We start from the raw sequence: 26,685 nt of genomic DNA on the forward strand, positions 1-26,685 counted from the left end.
CCTCTAATGCCCCTTCCAGCCCCCAGCTACTCACCTTGCCAGAGGACCCTTGTAGTGTCTGACCTTCTGATACATGGTTGTCACTCTGGCCAACACTAAGACTGGCCCTCAAGACAGATGCCCCCAGACCTTGAGAAAGCATTAGACCCACCTGGATTTGCGAGTGTGATATACAAGGACCTCCAGGGCTCTAGAAGAACCGTCTGATCCATCTGTAGACCTGGTGCTGTGTTCCAGGCCCATTCTCCGCCCCTCTCCCCCCCATCGCCGCAGGACAGATGCACTCCAGCCTGCTGGTACTTTGCCGTTGGGTTTCGTTTGGCTGGTCGTGTGTACACAGTGTATACAAGGTGAGTTGTACAGAAGCCCAATAAAGAGCAAGAGACGAGGGCTGGGTGGGGGGCAGAAAGAGGAGAGGAAAGGAGCAGAGAGGGCAGGGCAGGAGCAGGGACAGATTAAAAAATAGAACCACATCCAGATGACAACGGGAGGGGGCTGTGGGTGGAGGACAGACACAGACAAATCGCTGTAGAAAAGGAGTGAGAGGGGTGGGGGGGAGATCCTCATCCCCCTCCCCAACTCCCCTCCCCCTGCCCCAGGTATGTACAATAAATAAGATTAAAAATAATTAACAAGATGCGTTTTTCTCCCTCCCACCCGACACACCAAATGCCCTGGGGAGGAAATGGCCTTTAGCAAAGATCATGGCCTCTAGGGGGTGCTGTGAGGGGAGGGGGCAGAGGGGTCCCCCAGCTCTCTGAAGCCCCCGCCCTCCTCAACCATACATAGACTTTTCCTATACATTATGTACAAAGTGGAGAGGGCAGGGCTACGGCCATGGAGCGGGGACCGGGGTGAAGGGTGAGGGAGACCATTACTAAATAGACATTTATACATATATATATAAATAATTTCTCTGTACACCGGACAGTGGGGAAATTGGGGAAGGGTAGAGAGGGCTCAGGAAGAGGAGGGATTCGAACTCTGAACCCTGCCCTGGGGGGAGGAGCAGTGTGGACACACTCTGACCAATGACTGTTCCCCCCCCCTTTCTGGTCCTCCTGGCCGCAATGGAGAGCCCCAGGGGTCAGCTCCTGAGGACAACAGTTCTGTCCCAATTCTCTGATCATGGAGGAAGCGCCCGCGCAGGCCGTGGGGGTCACCCACAGCGGCTGTGGGCCTGTGCTTGGGCCAGCAGGTCACTGAAGGAGTCGAAGAGCTGCTCTAGCCAGGGCTGGTTGCGCATGCACTGCTGGACCACCTCCTCCTGGCCCAGGTCCTCAGCTCCGCCCTCGATGGCCAGAGTCTGCAGGGGGGAAACATGGAGCTGGGAGGGCTGGGGGTGGGGTGGGGATCTGGGTCCCAGGGGGAGGGGCAGCTGGATTCAGAGGTCCAGGAGAAAGAGCACTCGAGGAACCTTAATTCTTGGGTCTGAGGGAGGAGGCCCAGGACCCAGACTCCTGGGTTTGAGGGAAGAGGGGTTGGGGCCTGGACTCCTGGGTCTGAAAGAGGAGACTGAGATTAGACCCCTGAGGATGAGGAAAGAAGAATAGAATCTGGACCCCTGGGTCTGAGGGAGGAGAACTAAGGTCTGTAGACCCAAATCTAAGGAAAGAGGGCTGGGGACTGAACCTGAGTCTGAGGGAAGAGGCTGAGGCCTGGACTCCTGGGTTCGAGGGAGGAGGCTAGAGCCTGAACCCCTGGGTCTGAGGGCAAGGGCTGGGGTCTGGACCCCTGGGTCTGAGGGAGGAGGCAAATGTGGCGTGTCGGGCCCACGGGTGGCAGATGTGGAGGTAGGCTCACCTGGTCGCGGCAGCGCAGGAACGTGTGGTATTTGTAGTGGTGGAGTGAGTGGTAGAGCGTGTAGTACCCCGACTTCTCCAGCTCAACCTTGAACTCCTGAGCACACAGGGTCAGGGGGGTGAGGCCCACACCGGGGCTGCCAAGCCCCCCTCCTTCCTCCAGCCCCTCCTGCTGCCCCCTCCCAGTCCCCACCTGGGCTCGGACCACGTTCCTCTTGAGCTTGCTGAGTGTCTTGCGGTTGTAGGGTTCCCCAGCCGGCCGCAGCCGCACGGCTCCCTCTTCGGGGGACCCCTCCCCACTCTGTTCCACCTGCAGCTGTGGGAACGTGTGCAGGGCATCCTGCGGGAAGCCAAGGGGTCAGTGGGCCACCTGGGGTCTGACCCCCAAGCCTGACACAAACGTCTCAGGTCTTTGGGTTGCGAGGTGCCCACTTTCCTGCAGGCTGTGATCCAGGGGTACACAGGTGGCTTGGTCTCCCAGAATCCTCAGAGGCAGCAAAATGTCCCATCCAGAGTCCTAAAATCCTCCGAAACTCCACAGTGCTATTGCTTGGCTATGCCATATGACAGAGTGAGCACATTAAATGTATTTTTTTTTTTTTTTTTGGTCAGTCCTAGGGCTTGAACTCTGGGCCTGGGCACTGTCCCTCAGCTCTTCAGCTCAAGGCTAACACTCTACTACCTGAGCCACAGTACCACTTTCAGCTTTTTCTGCTTATGTGGTGCTGAGGAATCAAACCCAGGGCCTCATGCATTCGAGGCAGGCACTCAACCACTGAGCCACCTTCCTTGCCCTAAATGTATTTTTGATCTTTGTGTTGGCCCTAGGGTTTGAACACAGAGCATGGAAACAGTTCCTCAGCTTTTTTGCTCAAGGCTGGCACTTTACCACTACACAGCTGCATTTTCAGCTTTTGGTGGTTAGTTGGAAAAAAAAAGTCTTGCCAGGTGCCAGTGATTCACGACCTATAATCCTTACTACACAGGAGGCTGAGATCTAAGAATTTTGGCTTGAAGTCAGCCCGGATAGGAAACTCGGTGAGACACTTATCTCCAATTAATTATTTTTTTAAAAGCCATGTTGGGTGCTGGTGCCTTAATGAGGATTATGGTTCAAAGCCAGTCCGGGCAGAAGAGTTCCTGTGACACTCTTATAGCCAATTAACCACTCAAAAACCGGAAGTGGAGCTGTGGCTCAAAGTTGTAAAGCAGTAGCCTTTAATAAGAGCTCAGAGACGGTGCACAGTTCCATAGTTCAAGCCCATGACTTCCTAAAAAACAAAACACAAAACAAAAAAACAAACAAACAAAAAAACTGCCGGGAGCTAGGCATTGGTGGCTCACACCTGTCATCCTAGCTACTTAGGAGGCTGAGATCTGAGGATCTTAGTTCAAAGCCAGTCCAGGCAGGAAATTCTGTGAGCCTCTTATATCCAATAAACCACTCAGAAAAACAGAAGTGGCACTGTGGCTCAAGTGGTGGAGCATTTGCCTTGAGCTGAAGAGCTGAAGGATAGTGCCCAGGCCTAGAGTTCAAGCCCCGTGACCGACAAAGTCTCAAGGACTTTCCTGGTCCGACTGGCTTCACACCATGATTCTCAGATCTCAGTCCTCAGACTCATGAGTGACTGGGATTATATGCCCAGTTAAATATATTGTTGATCTGTGATACTTTTCAACTTACAAGGAGTCTATGTAGCCTTTAATAACTTGAGGATTCTCAATCCAAGCATGGTATTTCAACCAGATTCCACAGTGGTAGTCTAAAATCTACCCCAGAATTTGAAGTTGTTTGTCACATTCTTAGTGCCAGACTTTAATATCCTGACCAGAGTCCTTCTGCCAGGTTAATCATGGATCACACAATTCTCAAGAATGAGCCAGGCACTGGTGGCTCACACCTATAATCCCAGTTACTCGGGAAGCTGAGATCTCAGGATCGTGGTTCAAAGCCAGCCTGAGAAAGGAAGTGGGCGCCACTCTTATAACGAACCACCAAAAAGCTGGAAGTGGAACTGTGGTCCAAGTGGTAGAATACCAGCCTTGAGAAAAAAAAGCCCAGGGACAGCACCAACAGAGTTAAAACTCTAGGATTGGCACACACTCAAAAAAAAATATAATTCCTAAGAATGGTACTGGTGTTCTATCCAGCCGAGCAGGCCACTCTAGTGCTGAGAGCTAAAACCTGGAATGGGGGAGCCCGCAGGATGAATAAGCCAAGCCCTGGCTTATCCTTGCACCTGCTCTGCGCTGCAGCGCCACCATCAGGCCACACCTAGAAGCACCAGTGGCCTGGAGCTGGAGGGAACAGGGCAATCACAACTCACTCCAGGACGCAGCCCCTCTTGTGACCCCACACCCAAGCCCCAAGCACCTGCAGGGCTGGGCTCAGTGACAGCCGCTTCAGGACCTTTTTCTTGTGCTCGTTCAGGAGGCCATCGATCTTGCGCATGGGTGGCAGGTACAGCTCATCTGCAAGGCCACAGGGTCAGGTTTTCAGAAAGCGCAGGACAGTCCAGGCCCAGGTCAGAGAGGCTGGGGACTCAGCCTCTTTCCTCAGACAGAGGCGTCTAGGCCTCAGCCTCCTCTCTTCACAACCAGGGTCCAGAACCTGCCTCCTCCCTCAGACCTAGAAGTTGAGACCCCAGCCTCCTCCCTCAAACCCAGATCTCCAGACATCAGCTTCCTCCTTCAGATCTAAGGCTCCAGACCCGAGTCTCCTCTCCCTGAGCCCCAAGGCTGCAGGCTCAGCTCACCGTGCGTATCTTCCAGGGCCTGGATCATGTCTGGGTCAAGCGCTGTGCTCACTAACATCTCCACGTAGCTCCGGTACATCTCCCGCATGGCACGGGTCTTCAGCAGGCGCCCAGGTACTGCTCGCTCTGGAGGAAAACAGGGTACAGAGTGATGCTTGCATCCTTTGAGGCAGAGTGCTCTTAGGACCAAGATCTCTCCGGAGGGGAAGGTCCCTGTCTTCTAGGGGGGTCTGATAGACGAGCCCCGGCTAAGTGTGACAGAATGGCAGGGTCACACCCCATACAGAGCATAGGGCCAGACCTGTGGCCTGGGAAAACAAGAAAAACCTACTCAAGGCCACACAAAGCTGAGTCTTGAAAAGAAACAACTTTCAGGACAGGTGGCTCATGCCTATACAGGAGGCTGAGATCCGAGGATCTTGGTTCAAAGCCAGCCTGAGCAGGAAAGTCCATGAGACTCTGATGTTGAATTAAACACCAAAAAAGCTGGAGTCAATGGGCTGGGGAGGTGGCTTAGTGGTAGAGTGCTTACCTACCATGCATGAAACCCTGGGTTCGATTCCTCAATATCACCTATACAGAAAAAGCGCTGGAAGTGGTGCTGTGGCTCAAGTGGTAAAGTGTTAGCTTTGAGCCAAAGAAGCTCAGGGACAGTGCCCAGGCCCTGAGTTCAAGCCCCAAGACTGGCAAATAAAAAGAAAGAAAACTGGAATGGAGATGTGGTTTGGATGATACAGCACTATAGCCTTGGGCAAAAAAAGCTCAAGGACAGCACCCAGAAACAGCACAAAGGGAAAGAAAGAAAGAAAGAAAGAAAGAAAGAAAGAAAGAAAGAAAGAAAGAAAGAAAGAAAGAAAGAAAGAAAGAAAGAAAGAAAGAAAGAAAGAAAGAAAGAAAGAGAAAGAAAGAAAGAAAGGAAAGAAAGAGGAAAAAAAGAACATTCAGGGCCAAGGAACTTGGCTTGCACAGTTCACTAGAGCTGCACACAATTAGCAAAGCTGGTTTCCAAAACAGTGGATCAAGCCAGAGAGATCACCTCATAAGGAAGACAGAGGGAGAGGACATCACCTGGGTGCACACCAGGGCCCCTGACCTGAGGCCTACTTAAGAATGCCTTTTCCCTGAAGCACTGGGGAGCTGTGGGCGATCTGTGAGCAGGGGATGAGTGGAACTAAGTGCAATGTCCTGCCGGAGGCCCAGAAGAGGAAAGATTTGAGGGTGAGACCTCAAGCTAGCCCAATGGACTCAGGAAGAAAGGACAGAGCCGAGGTAGGGTGGCTAGGGCAGAATTCAAAGGCCAAGGGGTAGAAACTCTGGCACAGGGCCAGGGGTAGAAGACCAGGGTGAATTGGGAATGGAGTTTGCAGTGTGTGCAGGGTTTGCCACCTTTCCCCCCACTTTGAGGGTGGAAGACAGAGAGAAGAGGTGAGATGGCCTCCGGGTATTATGGGCTGGTGACTCTGTCTCCATGGGAACTGTCCCTACGATAAGGTAAGGAGGACAAAGGGCTGAGCTCACAGGTCTGAGGGGGAAGATGAAGGAAAAAGCTGAGGGAAGAAATGGGGCATGCAAGGCGGGTGGGTAGGTTGGGGGTGGTGGGGTGCTGGTGGATCATGCCTGTCATCCTAGCTACTCAGGAGGCTGGGATCTGAGGACTGAGGTTCGAAGCCAGCGCAGGCGGGAAAGTCCATGAGACTCTTATCTCCACTAAACTACTCAGAAAAATTGAGAAGTGGTACTGTGACTCAAATGGTAGAGTACTAACCTTGAGCAAAAAGAGCTCAGGGATAGCGCCCAGAGTTCAAGCCCCATGATGGACGAAGGAGGGAGGGAGGGAGGGAGGGAGAGAGGGAGGGAGGAATGGAGGGAGGGAGAGAGGGAGGAGGGAGGGAGGGAGGAAGGAAGGAAGGAAGGAAGGAAGGAAGGAAGGAAGGAAGGAGCAAGCTGCAAGAGCCCACCGAGACAGAGTTTTATGATGGCTATGTGGTTTACGATGATCAAGGCCTGGAGACATGTGTCAAACCCTGGCTTCCATTCCGGGCAGTGTGAAATACACATAATAAAAACAAAAAGGGAAGGAGAGAAAGAAAGAAAAAAAAAAGTAAAGCAAACCACCCGTGGCACATACCTATAATCCTAGTACTTGGGAGGCCGAAGTTGACCCTGAGTACAGGGTCAACCCAGGCTACAAAGAAATTTTGAGGCTAGCTTGGATTTCACAGTTATGATCTTGTCTCAAAACGCCAAAGGAGGAACTAGAGGTAGGAAAATTGGTTTCCCGGTGAGATGCTGGCTACCAAATTGGAACTACATTTCCCACATGTCTTTGCAGCCTAGCATGGTCATGTGACAACTTGTGACCCATGGAATGTTAAGAGACTAGATCATAAGCCAAAGACCTAGCTGTTCTAGTCTGGTGTGGTGGCACCTAACTATAATCCTGGCGCTTGGGATTATAATTCTGCTGTACCCACCTCACGGGGTTTATAAAACAAGCCAACAATATAATGGCTTAGAATTCTTGGCACAAGGTAAGCATTTTGCATGTGTTGGTATGTCTAGTTATTTTTGGTCTTGTTACTGTCATCGTGAAGCTGACTTGTCCTAGACAGATGTGGGGTTCCCTCATGGAGGCATTTTTTCAACCTGCCTTTATCTTTTTTTTTTTTTTTTTTCCAGTTGTGGGGCTTGAACTCTGGTCTTGGGTGCTGTCTCTGGGCTCTTCAGCTCATGGTAAGTGCTCTACCACTTGAGCCACAGCACCACTTCTGGTTTTCTAGTGGTTTATTGGAGGTAAGAGTCTCATGGACTTTCCTGCCCAGGCTGGCTTTGAACTGCGATCCTCAGATCTCAGCCACCTGAGTGGCTAGGATGTCAGGCGTGAGCCACCAGCGCCCGGCCTGCCTTTATCTTTTTTTTTTTTTTTTTTTTGGTCCTGTCGTGGGGCCTGAACTCTGGGCCTGGGCACTGTCCCTCAGCTCTTCAGCTCAAAGCTAGCACTCTACCACTTGAGCCACAGCGCCACTTCCAGCTTTTTTCTTTTTGCTTATGTGGTGCTGAGGAATCAAACCCAGGGCCTCTGGCATGCAAGGCAAGCGCTCTACCACTGAGCCACCTTCCCAGCCGTGCCTTTATCTTTTCTTAATCAATTTCTCAGGTAAGGGCTCTGAGGCCCACAGAGGTGGCCCTCCAACCTCAGTCCCCAGGGTCCCAGGAACACTACTGTCTCTGAGCCCCGCCCTCAAGCCTGTTCCCACAGCTCGACCCGTCCTCAGTGGCAGACAACGCCTATTAAGGCCAAAGAACTGATTAGGAACAAGGCCTGGTGTTGTGTGTCTGTTTTTTTTTTTTTTTGGGGGGGGGGGGGGGGTCCGGTCTTGGGGCCTGACCTCTGGGCCTGGATGCTGTCCCTCAGCTCTTCAGCTCAAGGCTAGCGCTCTAACACTTGAGCCACAGCGCCACTTCCGGCTTTTTTCTTTTTGCTTATGTGGTGTTGAGGAATCGAATCCAGGGCTTCAGGCATGCAAGGCAAGCGCTCTACCACTGAGCCACCTTCCTAGCCCATGTGTGTCTGTTGTATGTGGCTTCCCAATACTAATTTGGAGGCCAGGATCCTCATTTTTTTTTTTTTTGTCGGTAGTGGGCTTGAACTCTGGGCCTGGGCGCTGTCCCTCAGCTCTTCAGCTCAAGGTGAGCACTCTACCACTTGAGCTACAGCACCACTTCCGGTTTTCTGGTGGTTTATTGGAGATAAAGAGTTTCACAGACTTTCCTGCCCGGGCTGGCTTTGAACCGTGATCCTCAGATCTCAGCCTCCTGAGTAGCTAGGATTACAGGTGTGAGCCACCAGCACCCAGCAGGATCCTCATTTGTATATGGGGGTAATAACTGAAAACTGAGCAAAGGCGTGCCATGTTCTGTCACCTAGGCCAGTACCACAGAACCACCAAGAACTTCTGTGGTTTGGAACGTCCTGCCACCATCTTGCTGAGGACACTGCTGGGCAGCAATCACCCACACCTTCCATCCCAAGGCCAGAGTCATCCCACAGCTCTTGTGGGCGGGGTGGGGGGGGGGGGAGGTAACGACTCACCGTCCTCACTGGGAGCCCCGGGGGACGACTCCGAATCCGAGGAGCTGCCAGCGGGGCCCCCACCTGCCGAGGAGTTGCCCACTGCCTCCTTTAGCCACTTCTTCCTCTTCTTAGGGGGCGGCTCGGCCTTCACCTTGGGGGGCCGGGCCTTGGGCAGGCGGGAAGCAGACTGTCCTGTGGCCAGACCCCGTTCGGGCCGGGTCTGCCGCCCAGCAGAGGCCCTCTCACCCCGCAGTGGCCGCTCCCCCCGTGACACCCTCTCCTTCTCCTTCTCCACAGGCCGGGGTGGTGATGGCTTTTCAGAGGCAGGGGCTTCAGGCACAGGTGTCTCAGGCGTCTGCTCAGGGGGCTTCTCGGGGGTCGTCTTCTCAGGGTTGGGAGGGGGAGCCGGGGTCTTGGGTGGAGGTACAGAGCCAGTCCCTGTTGAGGAGGGGCCCTTGGATTGCCCGGAGCGTCTAGAAAGGTATGGGAAAGACCTGCAGTCAGGGCACCTACACATTCCTGGGGATCCCTCCCATCCTAGCCCCGGAACAGTCCCTGCTCTCCCAGAAAGCCCTCTTCTCCAAGGTCTCTATTCCTCCCAATGCCTGGCTTTCTTTCTCTTTGTCTTGGATGCCCCACAGCCCTGGGGGTGTGGGCCCTGCCCATTCCCCCATGCTGGTACCTGACTGGCACTGGCGGCCGGTGCCAGGGTTTCCGGGCGCAGACTCTCACATAATCCTTCTTGTTGACATTTTCCAGGAACTTGACATACAGGCGCTGGTACCGGTTTTTGGCATCCCCAAAATACCCCAAATACTACAGAGGGAAAGAGGTCTGTGAGCAAAATCCCCCTCTCCCAACCTATCTGGCCAAACAGCCCCACCAAGAACGTCTCCCCTCTGTACTGCCACCACAACCACCCAGACCCGGCCAGGAATTCCAGATCCCCTTCCTTCCAGAAGCACAGAGGCGCTCTGGGGGGGGGGGAGTGGTACGGGGGGGTCCCCTCAACTCTACATTGCACCCCCACCTCTTGCAAGCTTACATTACTGGTAGCGCAAAACTGCCTCTGGCCATCCTTGATCTCTGGAGTGAACTTCTGTAGCAACGCCTTCTGGACACGCCAGATGGGTGGGGGTTCGCGCCCCGTCTGCAGTGCCAGCTGTGGAAGCAGCATGGGGTAGGGTAAGGCAGGCAGGGCCAAGGACACCTTGGCCTGCAATTTCTGGTCTCTACAACTTGGATTGGTGAATGTGGCCATTCACCAAGGAGGGCTGGCCAGCCCACGAGCCTTGCCCTACCAGCTTCTCCAGGTAATTCTCTCATTGACCACACCCACTTTCAACACAAAAACCCAAGCCAGGAAGCTGCCTCGCATATGGAAGTTGATTAAAGGACAGCGGACCAGGGGACAACCAATGGGCAGGCAAAACATTAAGCCCACCCTCAACTTGGCCTCTAATTGCTCGTCAGGACCAATCAGGTTCTCTCCTGAGATTTTTTTTTTTTTTTGTCGATTGTGGGCCTTGAACTCTGGGCCTGGGCGCTGTCCCTCAGCTCTTCAGCTCAAGGCTAGCACTCTACCACATGAGCCACAGTGCCACTTCCAGTTTTCTAGTGGTTTATTGGAGATAAGAGTTCACAGTTACAGCTGCTGGCCTGTGACATCCTAGTTAATCCTTGCTTCTCTTCTCTGGTTTTCTGGTGGTTCATCAGAGATAAGAGTGTCACGGACTTTCCTGCCCAGGCTGGCTTTGAATTGCGATCCTCAGATCCCAGCCTCCTGAGTAGCTAGAATGACTGGCGTGAGCCACCGGCGCCTGGCATGTGTAATAATTTTTTAAAAAATTTTCCCATTACTGGAGTGTGAACTCAAGGCCTCATGCCTGCCAAACTGGGCTTTGTAGCCCATTGACTTAATCCCTGTCTCTTAGCTTCTCATTGTTTAAATTCTCAGGAGAGCCGGGCACCTGTGGCTCACTCCTGTCATCCTAGCTACTCCAGAGGCTGAGATCTGAGAATTGCAGTTTAAAGCCAGGCTGGGCAGGAAAGTCCACGAGACTCTTAAATCCAATTAACCATCAGAAAACTGGAAGTGGCGCTGTGACTTAATAGTAGAACACTTGCCTGGAGCTGAAGAGCTCAGGGACAGCCCCACCCAGGCCCAGAGTTCAAGATCCATGACTGACCAAAAAAAAAAAAAAAATCTCGGAGGCCGGGTGCCAGTGGCTCACACCTGTAATCCTAGTTACTCAGGAGGCTGAGATCTGAGGATCACGGTTCAAAGCCAGCCCATGCAGGAAAGTCAGTGACACTCTTATCTCTGATCAACCGCCAGAAAACCAGAGAAGAGAAGCAGGGATTAACTAGGATGTCACAGGCCAGTAGCTGTAACTGTGAATGCTGGATTGGGTCCTTCAGGTAAGGACCATCTAGTTATTTCCTTCTTTCCTTGCTGGGGGGTCGGGGGTGTTCCTTGCAGCACAAACCCTATTGTTCTTAACAGCACCCCATCTGTTTAATTTTAACATCCAAAGTGTACATGACACACGGTTCAGCCATTCGCATCCATACCTCACAAACATGCCATGCTTCTCACCACAGGGCCTTTGCACAAGCTGCCCCGGCTGCTTAGATAGCCCTCTCATGCCCTCCCTCCACTTACTTGCCTGAACATCCTCACAACATCCCCAAGAAACTAGGAGTTAATAGTATCATCCCCCTACCTTTACAGGTTGGGGGGGAAACTGCATTGAAGGAAACTGCATTTAACCTTGCAGTCCACATTGGGAGCCCTTCCTCCAACCAGCTCCTCAGCTGTGCCAGTCCAGTAAGGACATCACTCACTCAAGCATGAAACGTACAAACAGAATAATCTAAAAAGCTGGATATGGTGGCACATGCCTGTAATCCCAGCACACAGAGATTGAGGCAGGAGGAACATGAGTTCAAGGCAGGCCTGGGTTACAGAACAAGCCTTGGGTGGTAAGAGTACTAGACTTGAAACACTGAGCGGGGCTAGGAATATTGTTTAGTGGAAGAGTGCTTGCCTAGCAGGCAATGAAGCCTAGGTTCGATTCCTCAGTACCACATAAATAGAAAAAGCCAGAAGTGGCACTGTGTGGTAAACTCTTACCACAGGGACACTGCCCAGCCCCTGAGTTCAAGCCCCAGTATGGATATGGATGCACACACACACACACGTACACACACACACACACACACACACACACACACACACACACACACACACGTCTCATGTTTATGTCCAAGCTAGTCTGAACTGCAACCAGCCTATTTATATTTGCCAAGTAGCCGAGTGGACAGGTGGTCACCATACCCAGCGTTTTTTATTTCCTTCTCTGTCGGTCGTAGAGATTGAACTCTGGGCCTGGGAACTGTCCCTGAGCTCTTCGGCTCAAGGTGAGTGCTCTACCACTTGAACCACAGCGCCACTTCCAGTTTTCTGATGGTTCATTGGAGATAAGAGCCTCACGGACTTTTCCTGCCTGGGCTGGCTTTGAACCGCGATCCTCAGATCTCAAGCTCCTGAGTAGCCTAGGATGACAGCCGTGATCCACTAGCACCCAGCTACCCAGCCTTTTATTGGTGGAGATGGGGTCTTGCCAACTTTTCCCCCCAAGTTGGCCTTGAACCACTTCCCAGTGTCTACCTCCCACTCTGTCACCCAATCTACATCCACCAGAGCAAAGAGTTTTTGGAGACAATATCTCAGTATTGCCCAGGCGGGTCAAGCCCAGGAGCTCTGGATCCTCCTGCTGAGAAGGTATGCACTCTGACATGCCCCACTTTACAACTGTTCAGCAGTGTAAGAACCCCAGGAAGAACAGCAGGCGGGCGCTTCGAGACTGCGCCCATTGTAACATCACCTTGGTCCTGGGATTTCCCCAGCCCTGTCCTGGAGGCTGACCCAACCTCCCAGAGATAAACACCGAACACATGCCCCGGGCTCCTTCTGCCAGCTGGGCCCCATGGGAGAATGGGACAGGCCAGGACATGGTGAGGCCTAGGACACAGCACCAAGGAGAGACTGCTATGATTGGCCCTCCTGGGGGAAACTGAGGCACAGACCGATGGGAGCAAAGCTGAGCCAAGGGTCAAGAGTCAGGTTCATACCAAGGCTGGGCTGTGAACCCTGGAACCATGCCCTGTCCTGGCATGCACAAGGATGGCTGGGGCCTAGGGCTCTGTGCCCCCATTCTCTCTCTCCCTCTCTTTTTTTTTTTTTTTGTCGGTCGTGGGGCTTGAACTCTGGGCCTGGGCGCTGTCCCTCAGCTCTTCAGCTCAAGGCAAGTGCTCTACCACTTGAGCTACAGCGCCACTTCCGGTTTTCTGGTGGTTTATTGGAGATAGGAGTCTCACGGTCTCTCCTGCCCGGGCTGGCTTTGACCCGCGATCCTCAGATCTCAGCCTCTTGAGTAGCTAGGATTACAGGTGTGAGCCACCAGCGCCCGGCTCTCTCTCCCTCTCTTCCCCCCCCCCCCCCCCCCCCGTTGTATTTTAAGCTCCTGAGTCCTTGCCTGGCCCCTTCTCCTGGCCCGTGTCAGCTGGGATGTGCTATCAAATGGCTCTGGCTTCCATCCCAGCTCCATGGGCTCCTTCCCTACCCACATGAATTTCCTCCTAGGTAAATCAGGAAAGCTGAGGTCCCTGGCCCCGAGACCTGTTCCTTTCACCACGGTCACGGTCAATGTCGCACCAGAATAGGCATGGCACGCAGCTGGTGCTGAGCCCGGAGGCTCCCTGGCCGGCAGGCGGATGTGCGATCTGAGCTGCAAACGCGTGGAAGTGATCTCAACCACGTGGGGCCCCAGTTGTCCTCCCCTCCCACCCCAGCCGGGAAGGGGGACAGGAATCCACACGGTGACCTCTTTGAACCTAGGTTTTCTTGTTTGTAAATTAAGGACAGGGCTGGGCGCTGGTGGCACCTGTCTGTAATCCTAGCTACTCAGGAGACTGAGATCCGAGAACTGCATTTTGATGCCAGCCCAGGCAGGCACATGGGTGACACTCTTATCTCCAATTGGCCACCGGAAAAAGCCGCAAGTACAGCTGTGGCTCAAATGGTAGAGCATCCTTAAGTTAAAAAAAAAAAAAAATTCAGGGTCAGAGCCCAGGCCCTGAGTTCAAGCCCTTAGGACTGCCATCAAAATAAGCAAATAAATAAAATAGAAACTGGGCACTGCTAGATCATGCCTGTAATCCTAGCTATTCAGAAGGCTGAGAGCTGTGGATTCTAGTTCAAAGCCAGCCTGGGCAGGAAAGTCCATGAGACTCATATGTCCAATAAACTATTCAAAAAAGCCAGAAGTGGTTCTATGGCTCAAGTGGTAGAGCACTCGCTTTGAGCCAAAAAAAAAAAAAAAAAAAAAAAAAACCTCAATCCCCAGAGCCAGCAAAATAAATAAATAAATGAATAAAAATAGAAAATAAAATGAAATAGGAAAGAACATGTGACGTTTACCTCCTGAGACACACAGAAACTAATTACATTAATTCAATCCACGATCTCTTCACCGTATTTCAGAAAAAAACATCAGGAAAGGTTTCACACAAAGGGATTAAGGACACCAAATGCCCAACACTGTCCTGCTCACCATCGATATACGACCAACCAGACACAGATAAGCCCACAGACAATGGGGCTGCTGAGCCCCGAGCACCATCACGGCTTGATGCCCACAGGACCTGTAACCCCATCACAACCATCATCACAGCCACAATCCTCTGACCTCAGCCAGCCCCCTATCCCCTCAAACTTAAAAAGCACATTAGAGAGAAGTCACCAAAACAGGCCAGGCTGGAAGGCATGAATTAGTTCTGGATGTTCGAGCCAGATCTACTCTGCCACTGGATGGGGCAAATACCCATGGATAGTATGTAAATGAATGAGTGTGGCTGTGTGCCAATAAAACTTTATTTATAAATACAGGCTGTGGGTTGGATCAGGCCCAGAGGTTGAAGTTTGCCAAACCCTGTTGCAGAGAGGAAGTGGTAAACGGCCTGGGCTACCTAGAGTATTTAAGACAACCTGACACTCAATGGTCAGCTGTTGAAAGGTGCAGGTGAATGGGCTAGGTGGGTCTGTCCACTGCCTCCTTCTATCATGGCAACATAAACCACATCATATTCTCTCTAGACTCGTTCTGCCACTTGAAAAAGTCCTTAAGAAAAGAAAGAGCAGAGTCTCATCTGCTTTGCTCCCTGCTACATCCCCAAAAGCATATACATGGGATATATTAATTACCCTTTTAAAGCCAGACACGGTGATGCCCACCTGTAATCTCAGCTACTCAGGAGGTAGAAGTAGGAGGATTGTGCCACCCTGGGCAAAGTAAGCACCACCTGGTCTTTTTTTTTTTTTTTTTTTTGGGGGGGGGGTCCAGTCATGGGGCCTGAACTCTGGGCCTGGGCGCTGTCCCTCAGCTCTTCAGCTCAAGGCTAGCGCTCTACCACTTGAGCCACAGCACCACTTCTGGCTTTTTTCTTTTTGCTTATGTGGCAAACCCAGGGCCTTGAGCATGCAAGGCAAGCGCTCTACCACTGAGCCACCTTCCCAGCCCTCACTACCTGGTCTTAAAAGGAAAATATACTCCTAGCTACTCAGGAGGCTGAGATCTGAGGATCGCTGTTCAAAGCCAGCTCAGGCAGGAAAGTCCCTGAGAACTTTATCTCCAATAAATTACAAAAAAACAAAACAAAACAAAACAAACCAGGAGTGGCGCTGTAGCTCAAGCAGTAGAGCACTTGCCTTGAGCTGAAGATGTGAGGGACAGCGCCCAGATCCATAGTCAAGCCCCATGACTGACCCCGCAAAAAAAAAAAAAAAGAAGAAGAAGGAAAATATAAATCCTGTCATCCTAGCTACTCAAGAAGGATGTGAGGTCAAGGATCATGGTTCAAAGCCAGCCCAGGCAGGAGAGTACCTGAGACCCTTATCTCCCAATAAATTACAAAAAATTTGTCCAGAAGTGAAGCTGTGGCTGGCTCAGGTGGTAGAGTGCTAGTCTTTAGTAAATTCGCTCAGGGGACAGCGCCCAGGCCTTGAGTTCAAGCCCCAGGACCAGCACCAAACAAACAAAAACTGGGAGTACGGTTCAAAGGGCAGAGTAGTTTTTTGGGTTCTACCAAGAAAAGAGAAAACCCAACATTCTTATGGACGGCCACATACGAGGGGTACCGCACAGGTCCCCAGGTCCCCACTGGCCTCCTCTATACGCCATCAGATCTCATCTTCCAGGGGGATCCAGAAAGCCCACCTCTGACCCCAACACGGCCCACGGCCAGCAGGCCCTCAATCAATGCTCCAGTAGTCAAATCCACCAGGCCCAGTTTCCCAGGAGCAGGCTGGGGCTCACCTTCAGAGAGGGGATGTCCTCGGCCCGGATGACAAACTCATCCCGCTCCCGGAAGATGCCCTCTCCGCCACTCTCGCCTGCCTCCTCGTCTGTCTCCCCACACACGGCCGCCGTCTCCTGCTTCTTGGCCAGGTGCAGGGGCCGAGCATCGGGGGGCTCGGGGTCCTCAGGGGACGGGGCTGCGGGTTCCTCAGGCAGGGAGGCTGGAGGGGCAGTTGCTGGTGGAGGGGGAGGAGGGGGAGGGGGAGGAGGTGGGGGTGGCGGCGGCGAGGGCAGTGCAGGTGTGGGTGGTGGCTGCAGAGGCGGTGGCGGCGAGTTGGCTGCAGGTGCCACCAGTGGGGGTGGCGAGGGCAGGGCTGGAGGTGGCGGTGGAGGTGGTGGGGGCTGAGGTGTGGAGGCAGGAGGGGGGGAGGGGGGAGGCTTCTCTTCCAGCATCGGGGGTTCTAGGAAAGAGAAGGGGGGTGGGGAGGTGGTCAGGATCGGATGCTATTTGCCATCCCTGATGTTATTTTTAAAAATTTTTTTGGTGCCAGTCCTAGGATTTGAACTCAGGGCCTAGGTGCTATCCCTGAACCTCTTTTGTTCAAGGATGGCACTCTACCACTTGAGTCACAGCACCACTTGCAGCTTTTTCTGAGGTCCTCAGATCCCAGCCTCCTGTGAAGCGAGGATTACAGGTGTGAGCCACCAGCGGTGCCTGGCTCAATTCTGGCTTTTTGATGGCTCACTGTAGATAAGAGTTTCACGAACATTTCTCCCCTGGCTGGCTTCAAACCATGATCTTTAAATCTCAGCTGCGGGCTGGGAAGGTGGCTCAGTGGTAGAGTGCTCGCCCTCGGTTCGATTCCTCAACACCACACAAGCAGAAAAAGCCAGAAGTGGGGCTGAGGCTCAAGTGGTAGAGCGTAGTCTACAGCTGAAGAGCTGAGGGACAGTGCCCAGGCCCAGAGTTCAGGCCCCACGACTGACAAAATTAATTAATTAATTAAAATAAATCTCAGCCGTGTGAGTAGCTAGGATTACAGGTATGAGCCATGGTACCTGGTTTTAAACTGCTTCTTTTTCCAGCCTGTGCTCTCAACAGAATTCTTCCCTTCCCTCCAAGGTTCACTGCCCTCAACCTCTCTTTCTCAACTTCACCCTCAGCCTTTCTCTCAGTTCCCTATTTTCAAGATCCCACCAAGGACCTCGCTTCCTGTGATGCCTGAGTTCTGGCTTTCTGTGTTGGTTTGGTTTTGTTTGAGGTGGGGTCTCACTATCCAGCCCAGGAACTTTTATTGTCCTACCTCCAGTCTCCGGAGTGCTGGAATAACAGACGTACACTACCACTCCTGGCTCTTTCAAGCCTTGTTTTCCTCCAGATGCCATTCTCCAAAGCCTATTCCCATTACCTATCTCAGGCATTGATAGCTCACGCCTGTCATCCAAGCTATTTATTGGGAGGCTGAGATCTGAGGATTGAGGTTCAAAACCAGTGCCGGTAGGAAAGTCTGAGATTCTGTCTCTAATCACCAAAAAAAGCCAAAAGTGAGCTGGGGGCCGGTGGCTCATGCCTATAATTCTAGCTACTCAGGAGGCTGAGATCTGAGGATCACGGTTCAAAGCCAGCCTGGGCAGGAAAGTCTGTGAGACTCTTATCTCCAATAAAAACCACCAGAAAGGGCTGGGAAGGTGGCTCAATGGTAGAGCGCTTGCCTTGCATGCATGAGGCCCTGGGTTTGATTTCTCAGCACCACATCAGCAAAAAGAAAAAAGCCAGAAGTGGTGCTGTGGCTCAAGTGGTAGAGTGCTAGCCTTGAGCTGAAGAGCTGAGGGACAGAGCCCAGGCCCAGAGTTCAAGCCCCATGACCAAAAAAAAAAAAAAAAAGAGCCCGAAATGGAATGTGGCTGACGCGGTAGAGCACCAACCTTCAGTGAAAAAGCTAAAGGATGGTGCCCAGGCCCAGAGCTCAAACCTCAGCCTCAGCACTGAATGGAAAAAAGTGAGACCTGTATCAAAGCCCTACCAGGCTGCCAGGCCTTTCCCTCTTGCCTGCCACAAGGCTGAGCAGCCTCCAAAGTCTCTCTACCAGGGGCATCTTCCTGTCCCTTTCTGGACATGACCCTCTCTTCAATGTTTCAGCCTTTTGGGGGACGCATTCCACCATTGAGCCTCATCCCCAGACCACACAGCTGACTCCTAGAGCCTCTTGCAGACCACCCCCCCCCCCCATCAGTCCCTAGGACATGTTCACATCCTTGTGGCCTGGCCTGTCCCCAGAAGACAGCCTGGGCCCTACTAGCAAACTATAGACAGACACTTGCAACACATTCATTGAGCCGGGCACTGGTGTCTCACACCAGCCATCCTAACTCCTTAGGAGGCTGAGATGTGAGGATCATGGTTCAATGCCAGCCCCTAGGAGCCAAGTCTATGAGACTCTTATCTCCAATTAAGCACCCAAAAAGCCAGAAATGGGAAGCTCAGGGACAGCACCCATGCTATGAGTTCAAGGCCCAGGACTGGCACGTGCACACACACATACACACACACACACAAAAACACAAAAAACACACTAGCTTGCCCTCAATTAGAAAAACTCCTTTGGCAAATATGAACCTTGCCATCATCAGCCAAGTGACCAGAAGCCTTGCACAGTGTGCAAGCTGCACCAACCCTGCTGCACCCCTGGATCACCTTCTAGGGGCTCGCTGGGCGTGCCATTGCTGTTGGCACTGGGAAGCCCGGGGAGAGGAGGTGGCGGAGGTCCCGGGACTGCAGCCGTGGTGGTGGCCAGCGGTGGCTCCTCCGGGGTGGAAGTGTCCTTCGGTCCAGCGAGGGGTGGGTCATCCAGGGCAGAGATGGCCGAGGAGATGCTCTCCTGTAGGTCCCGGTTCTTGGCCACGGAGTCTTCCTCGTCGGAGGAGAAAGATGGCAGCGTCTCCAGGTTCCGCTTCAGCTCCTCATCCAGCCGTTTGCAGGGCGAAGGGCAGCCGAGCCCCAGCCCCTCGCTCTCCGCTGCCTCCAACGCGCCGCCCAGCCCAAAGGCCCCGGCGGGCGGCGGGTGCGGCACGGTGGGCGCGGTGGGTGGCTGGGGCTGCAGGCCTCGGGCTGGCACGGAAGGTGGCACGCTCTTGGGGGGGCTGAGGGGAGGCGTCAGGCCTGCCTGGTAGAGCGGCGGGTGGCGTTTCCCCGACTTGAGGAAGTCCAGGAAGGAGGCCATGAAGCCCGACTTCATCTCCGGTTGCTTCTCCTCTACCTCCTTGATCTTGGCCTCAATCTTCTCCCGAGTCAGGCTGGAGTCCAGGCTGTTGTGGTCAGCGCTGGAAATGGCATCACCTGACGAGACGCCCAGACCCTCACCAGCCTTGGGCACAGACAGCTTGATCTAGACAGAAGGGTACAGGAGTTCAGGGTCCATAAGTTCGGACCCCAGCCTCCCTTCTCAGGCCCAGGAATACAATCTCCTGGCCTGCCAGGGACTGTGGAATCCAGACCCCCTCTCCTCCCTCAGACCCAGGGATCCAGACCCCCTCCTCCTCCCCCAGATCCAAGGATCCACACCCCAAACCTTCCAGCCCCAGCCCCAGGTTTCCAAACTCCAGCCCTCTTCCCTCAGACTGAGACCAGATCCCAGCCTCCTCCCTCAGACCCAGGGATCCAGTATCAGCCTCCTCTCTCAGACCAAGGAACCCAAAGTAACACAATCTAACCCTCTCCCTCAAGACTCTTCAAGCTCTTTACTGCTAGCTAGTTCGAACTCCTAACCAGCACAAAGGATCCGGCTGCTTGTCCCCCATTAGGACCTGACCCTGCATTTCCCCTCCATCCCCACCTCCAGCCAGAGGTCAAGTTGAAACTCTCAAATCTCATCAGGTTAGCTTCGAAACGCCACTCCCCCTCAGACTGAAGAGCACAGATTTTAGGGGCCTCCAGAAGCCCAAAAATGGAGGCCACACTGATGACAGCTTATTACTCTCCTTTGTGGATTCCCAAAGCCCAAGTCCCACCCGCTTACCTTTAGTGGCTTCAGTGGCTCCAACCGAGTGGCTGCGGCCTCTTCAGCCTTCCGGCCTCGACCTCTGCCCCGGCCCCGAGGCTTCTTGGCCCCATCGCTGGCCATGGAGACAGAGGCTGGTCCAGGGATGGTGGGGCCCTCCAGAGGGCGGATGCGGGGCCGGCCCCGCGGCCGGGGAGGGCCATCCCGCTTGGCCTTGGTGGGCTTCCGGCCGCGGCGGCGAGGCCCGTCAGGACCCGGGTTGGGTGGGCAGAAGTCGATGTCGCCCAGGGGCGAGAGCGCTGGCCGCGATCGGCAGCTGGACACCAGGTCGGGGAGGCGGCGGGGGTTGAGGCGGATGTCTGCAGGCACATCGGCCTTGTCCTCATCAGCCTCAAACTCGTACTCCTGGGCGTAGAGTTTCTTGGGCGTCTGGAAGGGGGGGTCTCGGCGTCGGAGGAGGTGGAAGGACGAAGTCTTGAGTAGCTTCTTTGGCTTGGTTGAGCAGAAGATGGGTGAGGTGAGGCCGCCCTTGGGCTCGGAGGCTGGCGGGGGTGGGGGAGGCGGGGGTGGAGGAGCCGCCTGATGGGGTCCACTCTGGATCAGGCCCAGAGGTTCGGCGTTGACGGTGGAAGGCAGTTCAGGGGGCTTGTTGGGGTCCAAGCCCAGTCCCGGAGTCTCCGGCCCTGCCCCCGACGCTCGAGCTGGGCAGTAAGGCCCATAAGGATCATAGGCCGGGGGGCCGGGAGGGGGCCCAGCGCCCGCCTTGGGGTCCCCATCATCCTCAGGCTGCCCAGCCTTGCCATAGTCATCCGCTGCCCCACCCCCAAACATCTCCTCCATGGTGGGGAAAAAACTGCGTTCCTCATCTTGGAGCAAGGAGTCCGGGAAGCAGATGGAGGTGAGAGGCACGAAGCGGGGGGCCTTGGGGCCCTGTGGGCTGGGGCTCCGGTAGGCCCCCGCAGGATCTTTGCCCTCTGAGTTTGGGGGGCCCACTCCAGTGTCACCAGGCCCCGGGGGCAGTGGCTCCAGAGCCCCCAGCAATTCCTGCATGGCACCTGGCGGCTCCAGACTCTCATCGGGGCGCAGCCTGGGGCTGCGGAGGTGAGCCTCGAGCTGCAGGGGCATGGGCGGCGGGGGTGGGGGTGGCGGCTGGGGTGCCCCATCACGGGTGGCTGGCTCCAGGAGGTGGACACCCACCTTGGGAGCGCTGGGAGAGGGGCTGGGGGCGTGGCTGAGGACTGAGGGGAGCAGCTGTGGGGGAGGCGGAGGTAACACCAATGGGAGGTCAGGGCCTCCAGCCTCTAGGAGGAGGCCATGGGGGGTGGGCTGGGTGGGCTGGCCGGTGGGAGGTGGGGGTGGAGGACTCTTCTGCAAGAAGGCCCCCAGCTCCTTGGCACCCGCCCCGTAGTGGACGACGGAGGTGGCCAGCCCCTCGGGGGTCTCGCCACCCCGTTCCGGGCCCTTCTTCTTCTCCTTCAGCCTTCCCAGGCCCAGCTCCAGGGCGGCCGTGGCGCCTTCATCCAGGCTGGCGCTGGTCCGGATGACACTCTGCAGGTGGTACCTCTGGGGGTCTTCCTTGGCCAACTCGTAGGGCGTACCTGGTGGTCCCCCGGCCCCACCACTTCCCCCAAGTCCCTTGGAGGCGTCTGCTGCCCCGTCCTCGCCCACCAAGCCGTCCGCCCCTGAGGTCCGCGGGGGGCTGGGCGCCTGCAGGAGGTGCTGGATGAGGAACTCCTCATCCTCGGTGCGCTCGGCCGGGGGTCCCCCAGGGCCTGCCAGCAGCTCGGAGCCATCCCCCTTGCCCTTGTAGCCACCGGCTCCTGCCGCGTAGCTGCCAGCTCCGGGGGGCGCCAGGAAGGGAGCAGAGGCTAAGACAGAGCTCAGATATTTGCCTGGGGCTCCAGGGGAGCCCACTCCAGGGGGGCGGCCGGTAGCTGGTGGTGACTGGAGAGGGCGGATGATGTGAGAGGGGCTGGCCTCCCCGCCGCCCCCCAAGGAGCCGGGCCCCCAGCCGCCTCCATGGCCTGAGAGGGCCGGGGAGTGGCCGGTGCTGTAGCTTAGCGAGGGGCTGGCGGTGGGCAGCCCCTGAGAGTGGGCAGCCGGCCCCGGGTACGGCTCGCTCTGCACCCCATACAGCTGCCCTTGAAGCTGATCTGGAGAGTAGCTCTGACAAGTGGCTAGGCCGGGAGGTGGGGGCCCACTGGGGGGCTGTGGGGGACCCCCGGAGTAGCCGGTGCCTTTGCTCAAGTCCTGTGCTTGGCCCCCGCCAAACCCCTGCCCGTAGGCCTGGGGTCCCAGAAGCCCTTGAGGCTGCCCAGGGGAATAGGCCTGGCCCCCAGCCCCGCCAGCCCCAGAGGTTTTCCCGGCGGCAGCAGCAGCATAGGCCCCCGCTGGCCCGCCTAGGCTCTGGCATTTGGGCGTGGCAGTTGAGCGGGGTGGCGGTGGCCTGTTGGCACCTCCAGTGGCAGCTCCGTAACCACCTTTGCCTGTCTTATAGCCGGGTGACTGAATGATGGGGCGATAACCTCCACCCCCACCCCCTCCACCCCCACTCCCGGCGGCCTCAGGGCCCGTAGCCCGGCCCGATGCCCCAGCTGTAGCCCCACTAGGCCCAGCCTTGCTGGGTTCTCCAGCACCCGGGGAGGGCTCCCCACCACCTAGGGGACTGCAGGCCAAGTTGGCACGGTGACCCATGGAGGGGTAGCTGCCTCCACAGCTCAGGTAGTGCTGGAGGGCATGGGCTGGGGGTGGGGGCGGCGGGGGCTGGGCGCTGGCCGGCCGCTGGTAGTGTTTGATGACGGTGTCCTGGCGGGGCAGAGCCCGCTCGGAGGGTGGCGGGCCCGGGGCAGCCCCGGAGAAGTTATACAGTTGAGGGGAGGATTGTTCAGCAGCAGCCGCAGCAGCAGAAGAGGAAGCCAACAGATTGAACTGAGTTGGGAGGTGGCGGGGAGGTGGAGGAGGATCTGGGGGGCCAGGACGGTAAGGAGGGGTCTGCGCTGGGCCAAGACCAGCAGGTCCCAGGACACCACCCCCCGCTAGGCGTTCAAAGCCCAACGAGGAGGGCACCGTGGGGGCCTGCGAGGGCTTCAGATGGAGCACGTCATGAGGGGACAGGAGCCCGTTGGCAGGAGGACTGAATGGGGGATCCTGGAGGCTGAGGGACGAGGGCACTGGAAAGGGGCGACTGCCAAAGGAAGCTGGGTGCTGGTAGGCCGACAGGGCAGAGGAGGACGGAAAGGTGCTGGAACCCGGTAGGGCGCCCGAGATGAAGAGCTCCGTGGGGCCTGGTGTGTGCATGGCTGGGGAGGATGGAGAACACTGTAGGTCAAAGTGGATCACAAACCAGTCCTACCTTAGCCCTCCAGGGCAGGTGCTTGGGCTTACCTGTTTGCCACGAGGGACTGCGGAACTGGGAGAGGAGAGAGGAGGCAGAAGGGCCAGGCTGGGGGCCCCGGGATTCCAGGGCAGAGATGAGATTCATGACGGAGGCGTCGGGCCCTGCTGAGCCCGCGTGGTGAAGGCCAGTGTCAAACAGTCCAGAGAGGCCTGGCCAGAGACAAGAGGCAGTCAGCCAGGTTGGGTGGGGGTTGGGAGAGGGGTGTTAGAGAGTAAAGAGAGGAAAAGGAAAGGGGCTGGATAGAACAGAAGGAAAAATCCAAACAGGAGAAAATGGGCAGAACCAAGCAAGCTGAGATTAGACCAAGAAAAGGAAAGACAGATGATTCAATAAAGCAGGATGGGGTACAATACAACTATGAAGGACAGGGAGCCCAGGTGGGAAATGGCAATGGAAAAGAAAAATTCAGATGTGACTGACCCCTAAGTAAGACTGGGGGTGTGTGGTGGTGGGGGGGGGAACACCCAAGTATTTGGGTAATTACAGCAAGACGGGGAAGTCTGCAGGACAAGTCAAAAGGAGTTAAGCCACAAGGAGAGGATCTAAACAAAAGATGAGGAGGAAGGTAGAGAAGGAATCAACCAGGAACCTGACTGACAGTATAGTCTGGTGTGTTTGGGGGGTGGGGGGGAGATGGAGGAGGGAATGGAAGGGTGACAGGAAGCAGGATCAAAGGAAGGGGAACTACTGGAGGGTAGGAGACAAAGCCAAAGGAGCCGAATCAGATAGTAGAGAAATCTTTTTTAAAAAGGGGAGGGGAGGAAGGATGGAAGGAAATGGGAATCAATCAGAAAGAAAGGGAATCAGAGCGAAAATGAAAATACACAGAGCAAAGCAGCCAAGAAGATGGGGCGATGCCAGAGGGTAAATGGACTTGGGGTGGGCTGGGGAGAAACAGAAAAGCCTGGAAGAGAAGGTGGGATTTGGGTCTGAAAGGTTGGGGCCAATTAGAAAAGAAAGGGGCGGAGCTAGGTACAGGACCGACGAATCGGGTATGAAATTAAACAGGCACCAGCAGCTCAGAGGCAACCAATCAGAGGAAAGGTGGCAAGGGGCGGGCCCCGACACAACGCAGGACCAATTAGGAGGGGTGGAACTTTCCGTAGCCAATCAGAGGCCACCGAGGGAGGGCCAGGCAGAGCCTGGCGGGTCGGGCCGTACCTGCCGGGTGGTGGTTGGTGGCATAGCTTTGTAGTGGGTGGGGGGCCGCATAGGCCTGGCGGTGTAAGATGTCCGTCTCTGGGTGCGAGGTCCGGGAGCTGCCATAGACCAAGCTGCGGGGCAAAGGGGGAGAGATATCAGAATGTCATCCCAAGCTACCCCGGGGAGAAGGGAACTCAGGAAATCCTCAAGGAAGGGGGAACCTTCCAGCTGACGGGAGGGGTGATCCCAAGGAACCTTGGGTCCTATAGAGAAGACAAGGGAACTGAGGTGCCCTTGTGGCAGAAGCAGCCCCCAGCCGAAGCGGGGGGGGGGGGGGGTTTGGATAGTCTCAAGTTTGCAAACACAAGCATGCACACCAAGTCCAGCAGTCAGAGAGAGAAAGCATCCGGAATTGAAAACGTGAAAGGCGTGGTCCTCTTACCCAGCCTTTCCTCCTCGAGCAGTTCCGACCCGGCCACCCCACCAGTGACAGATCATGGGGACAACCCCAGAGGGGTTGCACATGGATACTCCCCATGCCGCAGGCAGCGTGAGCTCTGAACCTCATAGGTGCTGAGACAATTCAGGAGGAGATAGATGGCTCCCCAAAAAAGGCAGGAGGAGGGGGTGGAGATGGGGAGGAAGGGGGGGGGGGGAAGTACCAGATAACAAGTACAGACAGGAAGGCCATCCATCCCAGGGGTTGAGGTTCAAATGTAAGGGCCTGGGAAGGCCAGGTATGTGTACAAACTGGTATCTAATTCACCCGTAGGGAAGAAAAGATATTAAGAGCAGTGCGGGGAGGGGGGGGGTGTCCCCACAAGGAAAATCCTGACACTGTGGGAACCCCAGGTGTGGGGGGAGGGGCTCAGGCAGAGGTGAAGAGTGAAGATGCGACACTAAGTATGGGGGAAGGGGGGGGGCAGAATGAACTCGCGGCCGGACCACGCTTGCACGGGGTCCACACACCCTCACATGGAAAACATCCCACTGTCCCCGTGAAGAAGCCCCAAATCCTAGCCCAGACTCAAGAGGGCAAAACACTGGGTGGCCTTAGCAACTCAAGGTTCTCAGCTTTTGGGGGGGGCTGTGGGAAGATGGGGGGAGTTAAAGGGGGTGTGTCCCAAGGCCAGACCCCCACACACCACACACACACACACACACACACACACAGAACCCTAGCTTAAGAAGGGGGCGGGGCCGCGAGCCCACTCTGCGCGGGTAATTTTTGTGGGGGGGGAGGCCGACGAGTGACCCAACCTCGCTTAGTCCCGGAACAATAGGACCTGAGAGGGGGTACGCGCCCCCCCAAGTCTGTATTCTCATTCTCTTCTCCTTCCACCTTTGCAAGAGCAGAGCCCGGGCAGCAGGGGGGAGGGGTCAGCAAGCTGGGAATTCAAGGATGGTGGGGAAGGGGGGGGGGAGAGGTCCAGGCCTTGCTACGCCAGTTCCATCCCAACCGATTCAAGGAAGGCCTCCCCGTAGGAGATGGTTTCTGCACCCCTATTTTCCCGCTGCATTTCTCCTTTTGCAAGCCGCAGCTGGCTTTGGCGGAATTTGCAAACTGGGGCGGCGGCGTTGTTACCAAACCCAAGAAGGCCGCTCCCTGGCCAGCCGGAGGGGAGTTTGCGATGCACGCGCGTCGCTAGGCCGGCCCGGCCCGGCTAGGAAGAGGGGGGACCCCCCCTCCCGGACACACACACACACCCCTGGATCCCCTTCCTCCAAGCCACCCTCAGCTCCTTACCTAGCTTTCGCTGACCTCTCGTAACTCCATCCCGCCCCGGCGCCGAGCGGGTCCCCGAAGCCGGCGCTGGGGTAGTTCCTGTCCATGAATTGGCCGCGGTGGAAATTGGGGGGAGGGGGAGGGAGGGAGGGGGAGGGAGGGGCGCGCGCGCGCTCTCCTCCGCCGCCGCTCCCTCCGCTTTTTTTTTCCTCCTCCTTTTCTCTCTTTCTCTCTCTCTCTTTTTTTTCCCCTTTTGCAAAGCCGCCAAAGGCCCGGGAAGGCCCGGGGCGGGGAAGGGAGGGGGCAAGGGTGGAGAGGGGCGGGCAAGGAGGGGGGGGTGCAGCCGCGGAGCTAAGAAGGGGGGAAGGGGGGTTCCCCCTAGAGGAGGGAAGAGGGGGGGAGGAGGGACCCCGCTGTCTCCGCCTTT

General features: G+C 55.7%; 1 protein-coding gene across 1 annotated transcript; it reads right to left on the reverse strand.

Annotated features, from left to right (window-relative positions):
• Window positions 1-296: 296 nt before the first annotated feature.
• Prr12 (proline rich 12) lies at window positions 297-26,419 on the reverse strand. Its single transcript, XM_042700509.1, has 14 exons — window positions 26,280-26,419; window positions 24,551-24,663; window positions 23,377-23,538; window positions 20,011-23,291; window positions 18,690-19,380; window positions 16,013-16,455; window positions 9,679-9,795; window positions 9,316-9,449; window positions 8,652-9,106; window positions 4,559-4,684; window positions 4,177-4,274; window positions 1,996-2,142; window positions 1,804-1,899; window positions 297-1,306 (listed from the first exon to the last, which is right to left on the reverse strand). Exons 1-14 carry the CDS (start codon window positions 26,363-26,365, stop codon window positions 1,160-1,162), a joined length of 6,096 nt encoding a protein of 2,031 aa, XP_042556443.1. The 5' UTR covers window positions 26,366-26,419; the 3' UTR covers window positions 297-1,159.
• Between the last annotated feature and the right edge of the window lie 266 nt (window positions 26,420-26,685).

This window comes from Dipodomys spectabilis, unplaced genomic scaffold (genome assembly GCF_019054845.1).
Source record: "Dipodomys spectabilis isolate Male_0828 unplaced genomic scaffold, ASM1905484v1 ptg000266l, whole genome shotgun sequence".
NCBI lineage: Eukaryota > Metazoa > Chordata > Mammalia > Rodentia > Heteromyidae > Dipodomys > Dipodomys spectabilis.

Bases quoted from the DNA above. Each gene is read 5' to 3' on its own strand.
- Prr12 (XM_042700509.1), bottom strand. From the start codon at position 26,365: ATGGACAGGAACTACCCCAGCGCCGGCTTCGGGGACCCGCTCGGCGCC. The intron at 9,107-9,315 runs GTACCAGCATGG...ATACCTTTCTAG, and splicing joins CGGCCGCCAGTGCCAGTCAG to ACGCTCCGGGCAATCCAAGG. The intron at 1,900-1,995 runs GTGGGGACTGGG...CTGTGTGCTCAG, and splicing joins GGAACGTGGTCCGAGCCCAG to GAGTTCAAGGTTGAGCTGGA.